Source organism: Paramacrobiotus metropolitanus, unplaced genomic scaffold (assembly GCF_019649055.1).
Source record: "Paramacrobiotus metropolitanus isolate TYO unplaced genomic scaffold, Prichtersi_v1.0 Parri_scaffold0000002, whole genome shotgun sequence".
NCBI classification, from domain to species: domain Eukaryota; kingdom Metazoa; phylum Tardigrada; class Eutardigrada; order Parachela; family Macrobiotidae; genus Paramacrobiotus; species Paramacrobiotus metropolitanus.
In genome coordinates this window covers 2,119,919-2,139,273 of record NW_026570222.1, presented here as the reverse complement: position 1 = coordinate 2,139,273, position 19,355 = coordinate 2,119,919, and the positions used below count along the sequence as shown (strand labels likewise).

General features: G+C 39.3%; 1 protein-coding gene across 2 annotated transcripts; it reads left to right on the top strand.

Moving 5' to 3' along the window:
* The first annotated feature begins 205 nt into the window (after positions 1-205).
* Positions 206-18,576, top strand: LOC129589858 (transient receptor potential-gamma protein-like). Of its 2 annotated transcripts, none has more exons than XM_055484764.1 (19): positions 206-1,122; positions 6,708-7,752; positions 9,353-9,441; positions 9,522-9,611; positions 10,812-10,931; positions 11,606-11,719; positions 11,924-11,965; positions 12,089-12,159; positions 12,277-12,436; positions 13,050-13,284; positions 13,384-13,533; positions 13,695-13,834; positions 14,005-14,092; positions 14,167-14,306; positions 14,567-14,709; positions 14,775-14,970; positions 15,602-15,796; positions 15,903-16,122; positions 17,259-18,576. In XM_055484764.1, exons 2-19 carry the CDS (start codon positions 7,398-7,400, stop codon positions 18,059-18,061), a joined length of 3,351 nt encoding a protein of 1,116 aa, XP_055340739.1. In that variant the 5' UTR covers positions 206-1,122; positions 6,708-7,397; the 3' UTR covers positions 18,062-18,576. The 2 variants fall into 2 exon arrangements, with proteins under 2 accessions (XP_055340739.1, XP_055340731.1); XM_055484756.1 differs by having other exon boundaries at positions 10,794-10,931.
* Positions 18,577-19,355: the final 779 nt, after the last annotated feature.

Below are 19,355 nucleotides of genomic sequence, written 5' to 3'. Positions count from 1 at the left end.
TATCTGCAATACTGTGAATTATGAAGATGCATGTGCGGAAGCGAAGAGATTGAAAATCCATCTTCACAGCCTATCTTGCTCAATCTTCTCCGTCTTTACATTGGGTCGGCCTATTTACTGCAGTTGAGTACTCATATTTGTATGTATCTGGGAAGAAGCTAATGTAAGCAAAACTTTATTCTCCCCTCGCGCGCGCCGCCGCCAACGCTGGTAATGCAATCACAGAACGGCGCTGTCGCTCGCTGTTGATGCCGCTTGCAATAGTAGTGTGCCGATCGGAGAATCCTGCAACTCATCCGTCTGGTGTGGTTGGTTGACAGGAAGGATATATCGGCGGAACCAGTCACTTCTTGTCCCTCTGTATCTGTTTATCTACATAGGCAGATGCCGGGTTTGGCCCTTGTTCCTCTTTTGACTCATAGATGCTGCACTGCCCTGTACACCATACAGGCGGTTCGGCTCACCCGCATCCGATCCCGTATTATTGGTTCCCACGAATTTCTTGCATTAACTCTTTCTAACTGCCACAAGCGAAGCGGAACGCGGTTCATCAGTGCCGGCTTGCAGCGTTTGCCGCCGCGTGTTATTTGTATATGTTGGCAGGCATTTATCAAATGTCCAGAACGATACATATTATGCTAAGTATGTTGCCAGTGTCTTATTATACAAATCATATTATTCTGTCATCTGGATTACGCTGCCAGCTCTATCCAATCCCATGAATATCTTACGGTTAGCCGAGGTCATAAGCGCATTGTTTCGACATTCATCGTTTACCGCTAGCGGGCATGTTGTGTGTCAACAACGTTGTGCTTAATGTATTCACCCCTGTACGGATTGCAAATTATTGGGACTATTCTGGCGCTAGTGCACCGTGAATGAATGACCATTTTGTTTCATATGTCATTACTGTTTCCGGTGGGAGCTGATACAGATGGATATGTTTTATTGGTCGGTCTGCGTTGGCCTATCAATTTCCCTGCATAGAGATATCGGAAGGATTACTCCATGAATGATGCTTTGTGACTACCGAGATATCGATACGTCCCGCTTTAATCTCCGCTGACGTGACAGGAGCTATCTGTAATAATCATGTGAAATGAACTTGGTAATACCGGCTAAGTAAGTAAAATCTGCATGACGAAAAGGATAGTTTTATGTAAATTCCATTTTTTACGATTCTCGTTGCAAAAACAAGTCACCAAGTTGCCAGAAAATCTTAAATAATAATTATATTCAGTCAAACGACTGTTGTTAAAGAGCCAGCATGGGACCGGATATTGCTTATAATTGCATAATATAAGCAAGCGCACACATCTTTATGCATCACATCACGCATTTTCATTAGCGTCTGGATTGGGTAGTTTGCAGTACGTACTGGAATGATAAGTGTCATCCATTCCTTCGACATTCCGAAATAGGTTAAACGGTCCTCAGACTGACAGATGTTGAGCTGAGGTTGAAACAGGAACTGAAGGAAGACTAGTTTTGCTGTTCTGGTTCCGTCTGTTTCTAGATCTTGTAGATATATTATGCTGTATTTGCCCAGCGCATGATTATAGGTTTAGCATGTTAGCATGTATGCGGTCGTTGGACGGTATGTAACAACATGGTCAGGAATGTCACTTTCAGCTGCTGTTCCAGCATAGTCTTGTACCGTACGATGGGCGTCCTCTTATAATTTGCACGACGGCGAAACGGTCGACAAGTTTATAATAATATAATATTGCTCGCGAATGCTCCATAAAAATACGGAAATATTTCGTATTAGCTTTCAGCTCTGATGAGTTTCCAGTCTTATGACCATATGCAACAACGAGAAAACAACGATTCTTTTGTGCATTTCCTCGTAAACCAATTGCTCAATGTGGAAAAGCCATTAAGTGCATCTTTTGCTATCAAGCTCCATGAACCACAAAAAATGTTTCATGCATCTGTAATCTCTGTTTTATGTCGTTGTGTTATAGGAAAATGCCATCACAGTACGTATACAAGTAAAATATGACATTTCCAACACCTGAATGAATATCTTTTGAAAATATTATTATTTTATTTTCTTAATTTAAACGAACTGAGATACTTTAGTCAGAGTTCACAACATAATGAAGCAATACTAAAACAGTACTCAGTAGATTTGAGCGATGCGCTATGTCAAACGGACCGGGACGGTGGACACTGAACTAAAGCTTCGAAGCATTGACAATATAGCTAATTTAATTATGCGTACTGCTACTTATATTTTCTTGCACGATTTTTTGCACTTACATTAATTTTTAGGCAACGTGATAAACGTAAGAGTAGCGACAAGTAAATAAATAATGCTAAGCAAATACTTAAGTTGAACAAATGTGTAATAAAACAATTTGCTGGCATTTACGAACCCGCCATTGAATCTCCAAGAAAATACGACGTAGCTGTATAAATTATTTAATTGTAATTCTACGTGTTTTGTTTTCAGAAAATTTTTTTGTATATCTGCAGTCCTTGTATCTCACTGCAGCGGAACTTACAGTTAGAAAACTGAACATTCGGATTTACCGGCAGCATACCGTAACGCGAATTGACTTTAACGCCTGAGAGTGATCGGTACCGGTATCCTAGATTCTAAAGCAGCATTTGATGCACCTCTACTGTAGGTATACTGTATGATTAATACAAACACTTGGTAACTTATAATTAAATTACAAGCATCGAAAGTCTATTTAAACTACCCTGGTCCGAAATAGTAGAGTACATTTTGTGACTTGGGAGCTAACTGGATTTAAAACAACCACTGATTCATTGTGCCGATCGGCTCTGGAATATTCTTTGATAACAGTTTCCAAACTGTACCTACTAAACGGAAGTGTTATGGCCGCCTTCAAATTTTCACTGCATTGTGGTAGCATCTCCCTTGTTAGCTGAACATTATTAAGTGCAAATTATAATGTCTCATTTTTGTTTTGGTGGTACTTTACTGCGAGAAAACAGTTTTATTGGTGTTTGAAATTTGAAATTGTTTATATGTACTTGATTGATATGTCTACACCACAAAGTGAGAATAATATCTTGGCCTTTTTAGCTTTTAGAGCAGAGAATTGCAGCGCATATTGGGCGTAGTGCTGTTAGGGGCTTTATGTAAATCTGTCGAAATCAGTGTCAATTAAATCTGCATAAATCATAGCACAGTTTATGCAGCTGTTTATCGGATTTCTTATTGCTCCTGGCGCAAATCATGGATTTGAGCCAACACTGCACTACTATGACTTCATGAATGGAGCGCAATGTTTACGTTAGCCGTGCTAGCCAACGAAAGGACTACTGGCAACCATGCGCCTTCGTTCTGTGTTGTAAACAGTAAAAAAGGAAAGCATATCTCTGGATTGGGTTTTTACTGTCGATAATATAATGAACACGGTCATATTGAGCACATTGTATATTGCTGACAATCCCCGCATTTATTCGTTTTCTTACACGATTGCTTAAGGCTCCGATTTTCGATCACAGAAATGATCAGATATCGAAAGCCACAGTAACCTTACTTACTTTGTATTTGTGATGTGGTGCAACGTTAATTAATGACAAGGATACAAGTAGTACTTCTGTCGTACTGTGTCAGTCTTGAGTTGTTTGTCTGCAGTTTAAAATGTAATAAATTTTGGGCATGTAAAACAGATTCTTTTAAATGAAATTTTTCTACATCTACAAAAATCTATTCAAAAGTTGTGCAGAATGCAGTATTCCTGTTATTTTTAAGGTTTTTTGACGATTCTGCTGAATCTCTTTCTAGAAATAACGTTTATTGAGTAGCCGACCACTTTTTAAAATATGTCTTAAGTCTTATTTTACATTTTGTCGGTGCATACATACTGTACATATTGTACATGTACATCTGACACTGGTGCACAATAAATTTTAATTGCGAAGTCCAGAAATCCTGTATTTATAAATGTTTGTGGGTACTGTATTAGTACACATGGGGCATTGGTATACCGTACACATAAACAACGTATCAAGAAAATGAGTATTTCACGGTAACTGTTATTTTTTGCTGTCTTGCGATGATGTACATGAGCTTGAAATTAATTTTATTGTTTGTACAATACTTGCGTTGGCTAAACCTGCTATAAATTTTTAGCAGTCGTACCTATCCGTGAAAAAGCCAACATCATAGCCTAAAAAAATATTACTCCTTAAAACGATGCTTAGGTCAATTAAGCGATCAGCGGAAATCATCGCTTAAATATGGCTATTAGGATAAGAATAAATGGCTTGATTACTATGTCAATTCACTGTTGTAAATGGTTGGTTACGGTCGTAACAGCTAAATGAAGCGAAACCTACGGTTGACGATAATATCTATAGCACCACCGCGTCCGTTTTTGCACTTCGACATACTGTGTTTTATGAACACACGACGATTCCGATCGGATTGAAAGTCATGGGTGAAATTGTTTTAGAATTAATAGTACATAAACTGATAACAATGTACTCAATAGGTTGCAAATATATTATATTTGTGAACATATATTATATTAGCACCTATTATAGTATATGTTAGCGCCTAATAAATAATAATGTATGTTTTGTAATTCACCCTGATCTGAATTTGTTCTTGGCTCTTGTCTACGGATGTACTGTATACAGAGTCTGTAGTTGTATATACAGATAGCAAATTATAATATACTTCGAATTATGTTTTGGCTTTCTGTCGGTAACCTACCTTTCATGGATGCGCGCAAACATTAAATAGTTATTAAACATTTTGTATAGATACAACCGAAGAATTGTACCAAAACGACATAGAAGTAAATACGTAGCTAATTGTAATAATTGTTCGCTTCCCTGTTCATTCACAGAGCATTATGTAGCTTCTTTACAGTTAACTTGCTACGCATGATAAAGCAATAATACCAAAGAGAAAAAGTAGCTGTACACTTTTATTTGTTCGAGTATCTATCTTTTTTAAACTGATCGATTTTCATACGAGTAATGCGGCTGCCCTGCTGTCTCACGATCCAATCCCTACAGTACTCTGTATATAGATACTTCTATACAGAGTAATTTTACTCGGTAATACCGTATACCCTATTAGTAAGGCGCGGCGCTAGAAGTTATGAATTCCTCTCCTAATTAATATTGTACCTGTTGAACTTTGCAGTCTCCGAATGCCGTGAGACAAGATACAGTGCTCGTATATTTGTAAAAATTATAGGGAAAAATTAAGAGATAAGTTTTATTACTTTTGTTTCTGCTCTATCTTTGCGATACTATCACAACTTTCTGCTCACATCTCGATGTCGAGAGGTATACACAGCCTCCGTTTAAGGGGGACTAATTTATAATAATTACATAAAAGCCCTTCACTGCCAACTAAACTGCCAATTGTCAGATGATAGTTATTTCATGAGTGAAAGTGCTATCAGATAGCGTATTTTTTTTCCTTTATCGCATCCACTACAGCAAAGGATAAAATGGTGAATTTTAAACTGTAAAATTTAAAAAGTTGAAAAACATGCATTTTAATATACTTATTTTACAAACAGTATCTGATCATGCCAAAAATAGGCGTTCGTAATAAACATAACATAGCAACGTGTAAGATTGTAACTATAAGATCGTGTCGTCGCTTGTACGCAGATTTTGATACTGTAACATGAGCCTGGTTACACTTTTTTCAACCCGCCGTTCTAATGAATTTTAATGCATGTTCGGCATAGCGGCCAGCACACTTGCCGCCACCATGAACAGAGATATCAACTGTGTTGCCGACTAATAAAAGTTGTGCCAAAAACTTAAGACCTAAAGGAGTTTTAAATCGCCTAATTTTGTGCGCTTTTTCGCTAAAGACCATAATTACATCGACGGATAGAAAAAGGATTTCTCTATCGGTTTCTGTGTAATTAAAAACGGACGTATTCGAGTAGAAATTCAACTTAATATTATTCGTAAAATATAATAAAGTGATATTGCACACTGTACTTAGTGCATTTATCGGTTCCTACGTATTTGAGGACGGTTAATAATGCTTATTGTATTTCATTTTATCTAAAAATTTCCTTAGTACGTTTAAATATGGTTGCACCTGGAGTAACAGATTCTAATGGAAATGCCCATTCCAATGAACATGTGGAGGAAAAGGAAGAACAGCTCCCAGTACAACGCTGAGCATTCCCACATTGAATCTTTATACTTAAACGCCGAAAAAGAAACAAGTGAACCGGCTTTATTTTATTTATTGTTTAGTTTCACCATTATACAACAGCCGACAAATTTTGTGGCATACCATTTTAGTATAACAGAGATAAATTACAAAAACATTATTGCGAATTTTGTTAAAAGAAAGATCTAATTAGAGGAAAAGTAAATCAGTGCCCATTCCCACCTGGTTACAAAATTTTGCGCTGCAATATACTGGAGATTGTATGTTTAATTTACCGTCACGTAACAGAATCTTGGTATCGAGCACACTATGTATTACTTATTTATACAGTGTGCACTGTGAACTGTATTTCATAATCCAGGATAGTCATCACATGCAAATTTTATCACGCATACGCTCCACACCTGTCAAAGCAAAAAAAGATTTCTTTTCGAAATCAAGTTCATCATAATTATGATGATGGGTCTTATCACACTTTTTTCCTGCAGATTAGAGAACTATAATAGACCACAGAAATTCTGTGCATGCCAAACACGATGCTGTTCTTGAATGATCATATTTGCAGATGCGGAATGAACGACCGACAATACACGACGATGTGTCATAATACCAACAGGAAATATCAACAGCGCATGAATGATTCCTTGTTACATATCCCAAGCGTTGATAAAATCCCTAACAGCAGCCAAACCGGAAGTGGTTAGATTGTGGGATAAAGCTAGCTGTTATAGGGGGGACGCTCCAGTTTCTAGTGTTTAAAATACTCATTGAGCATATATATCAAGTCTTGAAGCCGGGACACTAGTTCGCCGGTCCGGACCTTGCGCGTGTGATCATCCAAGTGAGGATTCTCCTTCCGTGGGAGCCGATCATAGGAGGCAAATTGTTTATGATTATTGGTTGCTGTGAGCTGGGTGACAATTTAACCGGCCCCAGACAACACCTTTTGCCGCTCTGTTTGCCGGCTTGGTTATACATATTATTAGATCATACGCTGCTTAATCTAAACAAACCGGTCCAGTACACACACAACAACGCAGACGTGGCTGGGGCGGAATCACCGGAAAGGCGAAACGGGAAGCGGACTAATGGCAGGGCCAGCGTCACACTAGTAAGGTTTGTATGATAAATCTTGGCCCGACGAACGGAGAGAAGCAGCTCGTCTGCCGGCTGAACTGCATTGTGCAGTTTGTGGCACATATCCAGCCGAACTAACCATCTAAATCGTCATATATATACACACACTCTGTCATATATGCGGTCCAGAAAGATGACGACAGCTGCGGAGATTGAGCCCACAATTGGGATTGGTGATGAATTCTGCCGGCAAGATGCAGCCACCGCCGCGGCTGCTGCTGCGGCAGCCGCCGATACTGAATCCGATCTGCAGCCGGCAGCACTTTTCGTGCAGGCCAACATTAGACGAGAACCCCAGCTAACGCCGGATGAGAAGCAGTTTCTATTGTTTGTCGAGCGCGGGGATATGGCCAAGACGCGGCGTAAATTGCCGCGCTTACCGGGCGACGAACCGTTCGAGGATGATGACGCTAATCCCAATCTGCCACCTATCCCGCGGATTCCCATAAACATCAACTGCACCGATCCGCTGGGTAAGTTGGTTTTTTTGTCGTGTCGGCGTTTATGTGAGCTGGGAGGGTGGTACGGTGTCACAGCAGTGACGGTGCCCCAGCGCATCGGGCGAGATCAGTAAGGTTAACTCTGTAACATGCCTGTAATTGACAGCTTAGTATCATCCCATAATGTGACAGAAACGCCAGAAGTGTTGCCCTGTCAGATGTTACATGCGCAGAATCGGTAATCGTTCTCGGGGTGACTTGTATGCATACCGGCATTGTATTTCGCTGATTTGATTTTAGCTTTCTCTTTTAGGTACTGTGTATCCTAATGCATATTTTGTTTCTCAATTTCTGGTCCGTACGTAAATATTAGAACTAAAATGACTGCTGTTTAAAAAAGGTTACATGCTCGTTTCAGATACTGCAAAGGTCGCAGATTTCTAAAGAAGTTTGTTAAGTCCGGATTTGTGCAGTAAAATGTGATGGCGTAATGTATGATATGGCGTAATGTAATGTTTCTTACTCCTAGTGAAATTCGACAGCAAAAAACCAACCAAAATATTAAGACTATTAAAATATCGTAAATTTTGTTAAAATTTATTTGACGATTACACTTCTCATTTCGCTGTTTCGTTATAAACGAGAACCATTCGCTGGAAATCAAGGAAATTTGGGTGTTAATACATTATATGATCATATATAAGCGTTAAGGAACATCAAAACATTTTTTATATGCGCTCACGTTTTCCTTGTACATTTGGGTACGTAGGAACTGGGAATGTTAGTTGTAGTTATGTTATCGCAAGTCGTAATGATTTGATATTTGCACGATTTGCCGGGATTAGCTCCAGTACAACGATAATGAGATAAAACTTAGAATCCTTTTTAAAGGCCTGATTTAGATTGTTATAATTGGTATAAATTATCGAAAAGTTTAATTAGGATTATTTTAACGCGCATGAAATACAGTACAATGATTTATGGCAATACATCATTTGGAGTGGCTGTCTACAATCTAATGAAATTGAACCGTATGATTAACTGAACATTAAAATCTGCAGATTTTCTGGCATCATAATATTGATTGCATTACATAGTTGCCTAAACTATGCACTACTTTTTAATCTCGTGAGATTACAAGGCTAAAGATTTGTACGCTATTATAAGCAGTGGATAAAGCAAGAGGTTATATCTGCGCATTGGATCTTACAGTGGTCCACTATTTTGGGAAGAAACTTGCACTTTTTCCCTGGAGATTTACCATTAACGGTCAGCATACTTATTCCGTTGAATCTCGTGTATACTGTATATATGTGGCTGCATCTGATCTCCGCTAGTGAGCCTTGTTCAGTCTAGCGATGAAATCAAATTTAACAAATCCCTGGCTGTTTGCGTAAGGGATAATCTTGGGAAGCTAAATTACACGGACCAAGAACTTTTTTTCGAGAGCCGCAACTTAATTTCCCAAGGTTTTCCCTTTCGGTTGAGAAGACACTGGTGACAGCGTTTAAAGAAATTACCCTGTCATCCGGTTATAAACAATAATATACAAGATGCACATTGTTGTCCAAAACATATGGGGTACATCCTAAATCGTCTCACGGAATGCAGCCAAAAATATTTGTCTCTATAGGACGCACGGCCCTACACATCGCGATTGAAAACGAAAACATCGAGATGGTTGAATTGCTCCTGCAGCACAACGCTGAAGTGGGCGACTCTGTACGTGTAATTTTTCACTATATTTGCTACACCGGTAAGCATCCACCTCATCTTTTAATTTGATTGTTGTTTACTTTCAGCTGCTGCACGCTATCAACGAGGAAAATGTTGAGGCAGTTGAACTTATTCTTTTGCACGAGGAAAATCGTGGAAAACCATTGGATAAATGGGTGTGCAATATATATATTATATAGAAATGCAGTTCAGGATTTGTTGACTATAGACATTTTATCAACGGTGTATCAGTACATATAACACGTACTACCTCTTGTCCAATTTACCGTGATCATGGAGCGTAAAATTTTAGCTATGACGTTTTGCAAAATGGTTTTAATGAAAGAGCGCTATGATAGGAAAAGCTTTTTCTTTTTTATGAACTGTGTTGGCGATAGAACGTGAAATACCTTTAATATCCGCTCAGTACTAAGGAACGCATGCGTTAGTCGAAAGCCCTCTTCAGAACGTGTACAGTACTTAAACGTGAATGCTATCAAATATTGTATTTAAACACAATCGTAAATACTTCAGATCAAAACCAGATGGAACAATACACAAGTGAAAGAAAAAAGCATTTTTGAGAACATTGCGAACCGCTTTTTAAAAATCCAATAACACAGTAATTACTTGCGGCATTTATTCGTACATATTGTTGTTTTGTGTTTGTAAGCTGCCTACAATATTTGGATGTTTTTGTAATAACGATTGCGATACCGGATACTGAACGCTGTGGCACTGATACGATAATCATCCAACTGACGGAACGTGCCGTATAAGCTAGCTCAACAAAAATAAAATTATTCCATTGTAATTGATCGAGTAAAGTCATTTTCCCAGCCCTCCCTGACCATTTGGAATATTTTATTAACTTCATACTTGTAGTCGGAAATTTGTACCGGCGAGTTTGACGACAAGATAAAGGTCGACCTATGGTATCGATCATTACAGTCTCCGGTGTGTAATGGGGACGCGAATGAGTTTGGTCTGAAGCAGACACAGGATATTGCCTTTTTGATCAGGCTGAACAGGCTCTACAGGACGAATTAATCTTTCACTGCTGAGTGGTAAAATTTTATACACACATTTATCTCTCCCATATATCTGATTACGTAAAATGTTGTTGTATTGACGGGAATCCGCCGTTATGCCGAAGCTATTCAAGGGAGCACTTTACATGATTTTCTTAATTATTTTCCTCTGAGTTAAAATAAAAAATTATAACCTTATCATTGTAATGAGGACAACACATGACTGTGTAAATAAAAAACAGCATAAGCCGCTTAATAACAGAAATCACTGAAGATGACGTAACAAGCTCCCGTTTTCATTTACTTAATTAAGTACATTAATTTCAGCATGAATTACGTGTCCAGGCTGGAAATTACGAGTCGTCGAGTTTTCCTCCCGATGTTACCCCTTTGATGCTTGCCGCCCACCGTGACAATTACGAAATCATTAAAATCCTCCTTGACCGCGGCGCACGCATTCCTCAGGTACACTGTTCGCACATATATCTCGTGTAGTTTAATCCGAGCATTATAGTGCCATGAAATCTTGCACTTCTATGTTTCATTGCCCACTGTGATTGTTTCACGGAGGGTTTGGATTTAAATTTCTTTTCGAGCACATTAAGCAAATTTGATGAGTGCGAATAAATCAATATTGAGTAATCTCTGATCCATGTATTGGGAGGCTTTGTGGTGTGACTACCCGAGTAGGTTTCATTCCGTGATTACATCTCTGAATAACGTGACCAAGGCGTTATTCTTTTTTCCTTAAAATAAATACGTTGCTTCTAACTGTAATGTTTAATTCATGAGCAGGTTCTTTTATACCATGGTTATCAATCCTGCAGCGTCAGAATTTACAACAAATATGTTTGTGTGCGTTTCAAAAGATTCTTCTGGCTTCTCTATATGTACTTGTACACATACACGTTTCTTATAACAGCTGCATTAATTATCTAGTCTAATGAGAAGGCGCTTTATTTTCTGTTTTAATAAGGGCATATCATGATCAAGACCAAATCAAAAATTTTTAACATCAGAGTGCGTATGCTGCATACGCCATAAAAGTTCTACGATTGGAATCCTATCCTAAGCATGACCAATTTTTATGACCTTTGACTACGTAAAACGTAACACGGATTGACCGTTTGGATTTGCAGCCGCATGATTCCCGTTGCGCATGCAATGAGTGCATTACTAGCCGGTCGACGGATAGTCTCCGGCATTCTCATTCGCGGATCCATGCCTATCGTGCCTTGGCGAGTCCCTCCCTTGTAAGTATATTCCTTCGAACCACGTAGCCATTTTACGGTCCATGTAAGAATAATTTCATGTCCTTTTGGTCTGTATATCTGTCGATGATTATTACAAAATAACATTTAAATTTCTGAAAATAAAAGTGTACTCGTTTGTTCCCGAAATGACACCTGAATGCATCGTTTGTGACGGAATTAATCCAAGCATGAACTATTTGGCAGATTGCCTTATCGAGTAAAGATCCAATCCTCACAGCCTTTCAAGTAAGTAAAGAAACACGCCCCTGATTACAGGCCACGGACGCATCAGATGTGCCCGGCTGCGTCCCGCCCAAAACTGCCAAATCACACACATCGCTTTTTATTAATGAATGCATTAATTTTTAGTTATCCTGGGAGCTCCGTGGGCTCAGCAATCGGGAAAATGAGTTTAAACAAGATTACATCGAGCTTTCTAAGTAGGGACCCTCTCATGTTGCACTCTCTATGTGGCACTACATAAATCTTGCTTTCCAACTGCTTGCATCCATCTGTCAGTGTTTGTTTTCCTATATGTGTGTGGTACGCTTAAACAGACAATGCGAGGATTTTGCTACGGCACTGCTGAACCAAGTGCGCAGTTCCGATGAGCTGGAAATTGTGCTCAACCACGATGCCGGGAATGCTGGACTGGAATCCGGCAAACGCATGAACCTCAGTCGGCTCAAAATGGCTATCAGATGCAAACAGAAAAAGGTCAGTTCCATTATGGATGCGCTTGCGCGGATACATTGACGCAGAAATGCCAATTCTACACACGTTACGCAGCCAAAATCAATCAATTTGCAACCTTATGTGGGCAATTTTATGAGTCCGATCATTAAAAAATTACTTTGCGGGAATGTTGCTAAATTTTTTATAAGATTACGAGCGTAACTTGCAGAGGCGTACAGTCGGTAAGATTTATCGTATATACGTTATTGTCACTAACAATCTCAGGATAGTAAAATTCTTTTCTACTTTGCTACTTATTTGCTTTTATGTCTGCCTAAGCTAAAACTCGAAATCTAATTGAAAAAAGCTGATGTTTCTAAAAGTGTACCTACATTTAATTTTATAAAGGTCACTTCTTAACTTCCATCTACTGTATGTCAGTGAAACGAATGCGATTGTTAGTTTTCGGACATACTGTTTTCTGCAAAGCAAAACCAAATAGTGTATTGAGTTGATCAGTCTATTGTATCATTAGTGAGAAAAAGTTTAACTAGCACAGAAGCCAAGCCTGTGATAATTAGTACTATAACTTACTGGCGAACATTTTCTCTATAAATGCCTACGTTGTATAATTTTATAACAATTTGCGTTGCAGTTTGTGGCCCATCCTAACTGCCAGCAACTACTTGCTTCCATTTTTTACGAAGGGTTACCGGGTTTCCGTCGGGCAAATATTTGTGTAAAGAGCCTGCTGGTCGTTTGTATTGGACTCATGTTTCCAGTTTTTTCCGTTCTGTACCTGATTGCTCCAAAAAGCCGGATTGGCGGCATGATGCGACAGCCGTTTATCAAATTTCTGTGCCACAGTGCGTCGTACATCTGCTTCCTAGGTATGCAGATCATGTACAAAGGGTTCGTCTGCTCAAATGGCAGAGAGCATCAATTACCACTTCCGTATGCGTTGACATTTTGATCGCTTTTTTATGCAGGTTTGCTCATCCTTGCCTCTCAAAGAATCGAGTCCTTAATAGATACGGGTGATAAAAGTGTGACGGGAAATAACAGTACAGCTACGAAGAACGAGCGGCGGGGTCCACCGCCAACATTTGTCGAGGCTATGATCGTCATATGGGTGGCTGGTCAGTATATACGTCATACTTCCTTTGCTTATAAAGTAAATATTATAAAAGCCCTGATTTTCAACGACTGAATAGCTATATATCATGTTGAGACAAATAAGGCGCTTTAATAGCTAATTTATATACGCAGTTGGTCTGATTATATTTTATTTCCAACCTAGGGTTGATATGGGTGGAAGTAAAACAATTATGGGATGTGGGAATTTATGAATATTTGCACGATATGTGGAATTTTTTGGATTTTGTTACCAATTCACTTTACGTCGCTGTGATCGCTCTGCGGATAGTCGCTTATTTACAGGTACTGACTTATTATTTTGTCTTATAACTGGTGGACTAAGAACAGAGCCATTTATGAGGATTTGATAACACATTTTCTTTTTAACGCTTTCTCCCAATGAAAACTTAAGTAATACGCAATTTAGCATATCTGTGGAGTCTTAAATAACGTCAAGAGTGAATGTTTACCAGGTGCAACACGAGAAATCTACCGGCAATAATGCAGCTTTTTTGGAACGCAAACGATGGGATGCGTATGATCCTACTCTGATATCTGAGGGTGCGATTTTCCTTACAGGAACATGCAGTTTTGCTTCAACTCCATAGATTTATGCAAAACGTTTACTACTGCAGGCCTTTTTGCTGCTGCCAATATTTTTTCCTCACTGAGACTCGTGTACATCTTCAGCATAAATCCCCATTTGGGTCCGCTACAAATTTCCCTGGGACGAATGGTTGTGGATATAATGAAATTCTTCTTTTTTATATCTTTGGTAAGCAACTGTTCAGAATCATAGCTTTTACTGCCTGTACGGGAAAATTATTATTTTACGATGTGCTACCTATTTTAAGCTGCGCAACCGCACGTGTTAATAAATGTTTCAGTTCAATTTTCGGTATATCGTCTGCAATGCTTTAAACGAAACTACGAGTAGATAAGTTACCGGCATGTCACTGTTCAGCATAAATAATTTGGATAATGCACTACGATGTAATAATGATTTTAACTTGTTTTTGTGATTTTTCGTTGTAGGTGTTATTTTCGTTTACGTGCGGATTAAACCAGTTAATGTGGTACTATGCCGACATGCGGGCGCAAGAGTGTAATCAGTTTCGCAAAGAAGGACGCCCTGAGCTGGAGTCATCGTGCCAGCCCAGATATAAAAGCTTCTCCAAGTACATTAACGTTATTTTTGATTTACAAAACAAACGATATAATTTGTCCCTTGTTTCCCCTGCAGCTTGTGGGAAACACTTCAGACGCTAATCTGGGCTATATTCGGGCTGATCGATTTGGACCATTTGGATCTGAAAGAGGACCACAGTTACACTGAGTTTGTCGGCCGGCTAATGTTTGGAACATACAGTGTCATCAGTATTATTGTGCTGCTTAATATGCTCATTGCCATGATGTCGAATTCATACCAGCTGATTTCGGTAAGGATAAATATATATTATGCCACTGAACGTTATTTCTATTATTAGACAATTTTGAGAATACACGTGACCTTAGAAAAGCTAAATTTTATAGCTGAGATAGAGCATCTATATAGTTTTATAAACATTTTATGACTACAAATCAAACAAGAGATTAGATTTTTGATGTTTATTTGCTTCAGTAAGTCAGCCGACTTACAATCGGATTTTAAACTATCAGGTTTTATACGGTCAAAATAGACCAAACAAATGAAACTATTTTTTTAGGGAAAGACAGTTATTTACAGTTTCTTGTTTGAACAATGCCTACTGTATTTGTTTTTGTTCAAGTTCAATCTTTTTCTATAAAGCTTTCCTTAAAATTTGTATTTGTTTTCCTTTTTATTTTACTTAGTGCATGTAATCAGAATAGCCTAGATTTTTTGCCGTTGCAACTGGGAAGTCCACTTTGGCAACATCGGAAAAAGGACTAATGACCAGCTCTTCTCAGTATGACAGTAGTTGGGCTTGATGCACGACGTATGGTAATTACATCTATCATAAGAAGAGGACAGCTGCATTGTGCAACTTTTATTACAATCGATAATTCAATAAGTTTCTGTAAAGAATTCTGATTTTACGCCTTGAACAGAACCAATCAGATACGGAATGGAAGTTTGCACGGAGTAAATTATGGATGAGTTATTTCGAAGAGGGAAGCACACTGCCGACGCCATTCAATATCATTCCCAGTCCAAAAAGTGCCTTTTATGTGATCAGATGGGCTTTCAGGAAAATAGGCGCCTGCTGTGGTAAATTCCTTCAGAGAAAATGGAGCAGCACCAAGGTTAGGGGAGCGCGGACGGTTGAGCCAGACTGCGCTTTTTGCATATTAGTCTGAAATGATCATCTATGCGTTCGGATAAGAAGACCATGTTTTTCTCCTCCGATAGATGATTAAGAAAATCACCCAACGGGAAGCGAAGTATCAAGCTGTCGTGCGTAATCTGGTCAAACGTTATGTAACGAACATGCAGCGCACCCAGCAAGCCGAAGGTGTCAGCGAGGACGATGTCAACGAAATTAAACAAGACATCTCTTCATTCCGCTACGAACTCTTGCATATTTTACAACAAAGCGGCATGAATACTTCCTCGGCTACCAACAAAAAAGGTAAACCAGGCCGTACGAAGCGCAGCTGGAGCTAACTGAATTACATAAATTTCTTATATAAGCCGTTTGCGCATTAAGGGAGTTCATTATGCATTTTTAATCATCACTAACGGACATCTTGCGAAAACCGTCATCCCAAACAGATTAGCAGCAATTTTCTTAATCGACAGATCAAAAGGTCTCTTACAAGAATATCTAACAATTTTAATGAATTACTATAATTTGGGATTGCTGTACGGGTAGCTACGTAAACTCTTGAGTTTATTAAGCATAGTGGTACAATGGTTTTCAAAAAGGAGTCAGAATTATTTTGCAAATTTCATTTTAGTGCTTTCTTCCGCTGTATTCAGTTTTTTACGGTTTCGGAGATCTCGATGAGCATCGAGTTACAACCACAGGGTCGGTCTGGTCATCGAATGTCTCCGAAACATCAGTTTCAAAATGGAATTAATAAGTAACTTCTAATAACTTAAAAATGACTATGAGTAATAAAAATCAACAAATACCTGTGTTATTGTAAAAAGCTTTACCTAGTTTCTTTTGGAAAGGGTTAAACCTCTCAACCGTTGCAAAGATGGCTGCTCGCAGCGGATAGCTTACAAAGGTCATCGATATAATAATAGAAACTATGGCTTTAGAACTACCTACAGAGTATAATAAGTGAGAGCGTTCATCGTTAAGCTGTCTAAAGGTTAACAGGAGCAAAAGAAATTAACATTTGTCATCATAATCTCGCAAAGGGAAGAAAATTTTTGCACGGCTAATGCTAACCTTGCATTGCTGTTCTGTGACGGTTGGAAACGCTGCTCAGTTAAAGCGTCTACCACTTTCCACTCAATAAAGCATTAAAACTAAACCGAGGTGCCGAACTTCTCATTTTTGGTTAAAACGGGTTGTGCTATGTCAGTGGCCTTCATGTCATATGGCCTTCAGTCACTGTTTGAAAAACCATGTACCTAATCTTACTACAGTTGCAACTTGGAATTATTAATTAGGCGGAGAAAGGCACTTTATTAAAGTTCGCATAGCGAATATTTAAGATAATCATGCGTGAATATTTAGAACATATTTTGTACATCTTCAGTACGTCCATATGTTATCGTCTCTTGTTTCATACGTTGGCTTAAAACTGACAGGTGTTCGGGCTAGCCGAAAGCAGAACCGACAAGAAAGGCGCCTCATGAAAGGTTTCCAAATTCAACCGTCCATTCCAGAATTTGAAATGAGCCCTTCTTCATCGCTACCAAACTTACTGGACGACGGGAATGATAGCCCCGCGGATTACAGCAACTCCCCGGGTAATAAACGATCTCCTATGAACCGACTGAAAATATCCAAGTTTCGCTTCAACGTCCCCCGCGGTCCCACTCAAGCATCGCGGCAATGGGATCTCCTGCTGCGAGCTGCCAAGAAACGGAAGGAAAACCCTAACCCTCAACTGGGTAACCACACCGACAGCAGCCCGCCCAGCACCAACGCCGGTCAAACGTTAGCCAATCGACAAACAGTTATCGATGTCAAATCGCCCACTCCGCCTTCCGGTCCGACGACGCCCTTGGCAGCACCTCTGGCGGTTCAAGAAGGATCAGCAGTGAAGCTCGATCCACTGCGCGCATTTCACAAACCGTACTTTAAATGGAAAAGCTCTCCCAGTTCGTCCACCGAAGACCAGTCCACTTTGGGTGGTTCCAGTCTGGTCCCGCCCACCTCATTTGGTAGTCCCGCTACGGCCGATAGTATAGCATCGCTAATTTACCAGACCCGAGAGCTGTCACCACTATTCACTCATTCATTGGTTAACGAAACCGTATCGGCTCCTACCACCCGCACAACACCTGTACTGAGTTCCCAAATGCCAACAAGCAGCTCAGTGCCTGGTGAAGGCAGTAAAAGAAAGGATATACCTCAGCCATACTTGAGCTCTATCACCATGCTATGAACGAGCAATCGGTATCCTGTAAAATCCTTAAAAAAAATACCTGGCAAAAAATGGTAGCCGAATTCCGGGATAGTAATATGACCGTAAGAAAACGTACCAAGTGCTCTGTTCTTTGGGCGGAGCATGCGGTAATTATGAACGGAGTTTTGATACCGGGTATTTCCAGGTACGGTAACATGCCACAGTGGCTTTCTCAATTTGCTCTTTCCGCTCTGTTTGCAGAGATATCGAGATTCTGAATAATTCGTGTGTACGTGTCTACACTCTCCTGATCTGGTGTAAAAATGGTGAATGTATTGTAAAATTACGCTTATTATCTAATTTTGTAGTTTTATGTTTCTTTTAATAACTGTGAAGTGTTGAATACAACCGACACAATGTGATTTTGCACATCCGGTGCTCTCAAACAAATATTGTGGCTTCCAGCTGTGTTTTCTGACTGGCATAATTTGCAGACTAATAAGAGTTTTTATTAGTAATTCTGATGATTTGATAATAATCAGTAAACGCGAAATTGCACACACGGATGTTGTGCAAACTGTGTACAAGTATACTAATGAACAAGTATAAAGTCTTGCAGTACATGTACAACTATAAAAATACTCGCAGCAAACACTTTCAGCTCGCTCCCAGAAATGCTCACACACTGATAGACTGAATTTTACAGGACTAGAATACTACTGTAGTCACGAGGCCACGAAAAATTCGCTCGAACCAACACAACGTCACCAGTGGGTCTTGCATTTCACAAGTTGGTCCGAATATCTCCTGTCCTATCTGCACTGAAGCGGGATTTCTTGATGAAAAAAATTGAATTAAGGAAAATTTTCGTGAGCTTGTGCTCATAGATCGCCGGTGGTGACCACCGGTGACCACGAACAACTTACAGCATGAAAAATAAAAACTTTTAATCCTGTATGTGTAAAACCAATACTAAGGTCCGGCGTAGTACGAGTATTACAAAAAAATAGTTTAAAACAGTAAAGCAGGAACACCGTAGTGGTCACGTCTTTGACCAATGGTCAACAAAAACCCAAAAACCACAAAAAAACGTGTTCATGTAATCTGATAGCTAATAGAACAGAAAAGCGAAAACAAAATGATGCTAACAATCTTTGTCTCAACATGGCATTACAGAAGTATGTGATACGCTCTGGCTTTACATGATACTTCATAAAACAATTTTTATGCAATTTGACGCTGCACTTGCTGCATGTCTGACACGCCTTACATCGTCCACGTTCGCACTTTTCCCGGATGTGGCTGCAGTTGTCGAATCGGGCGGCTTCAGAAA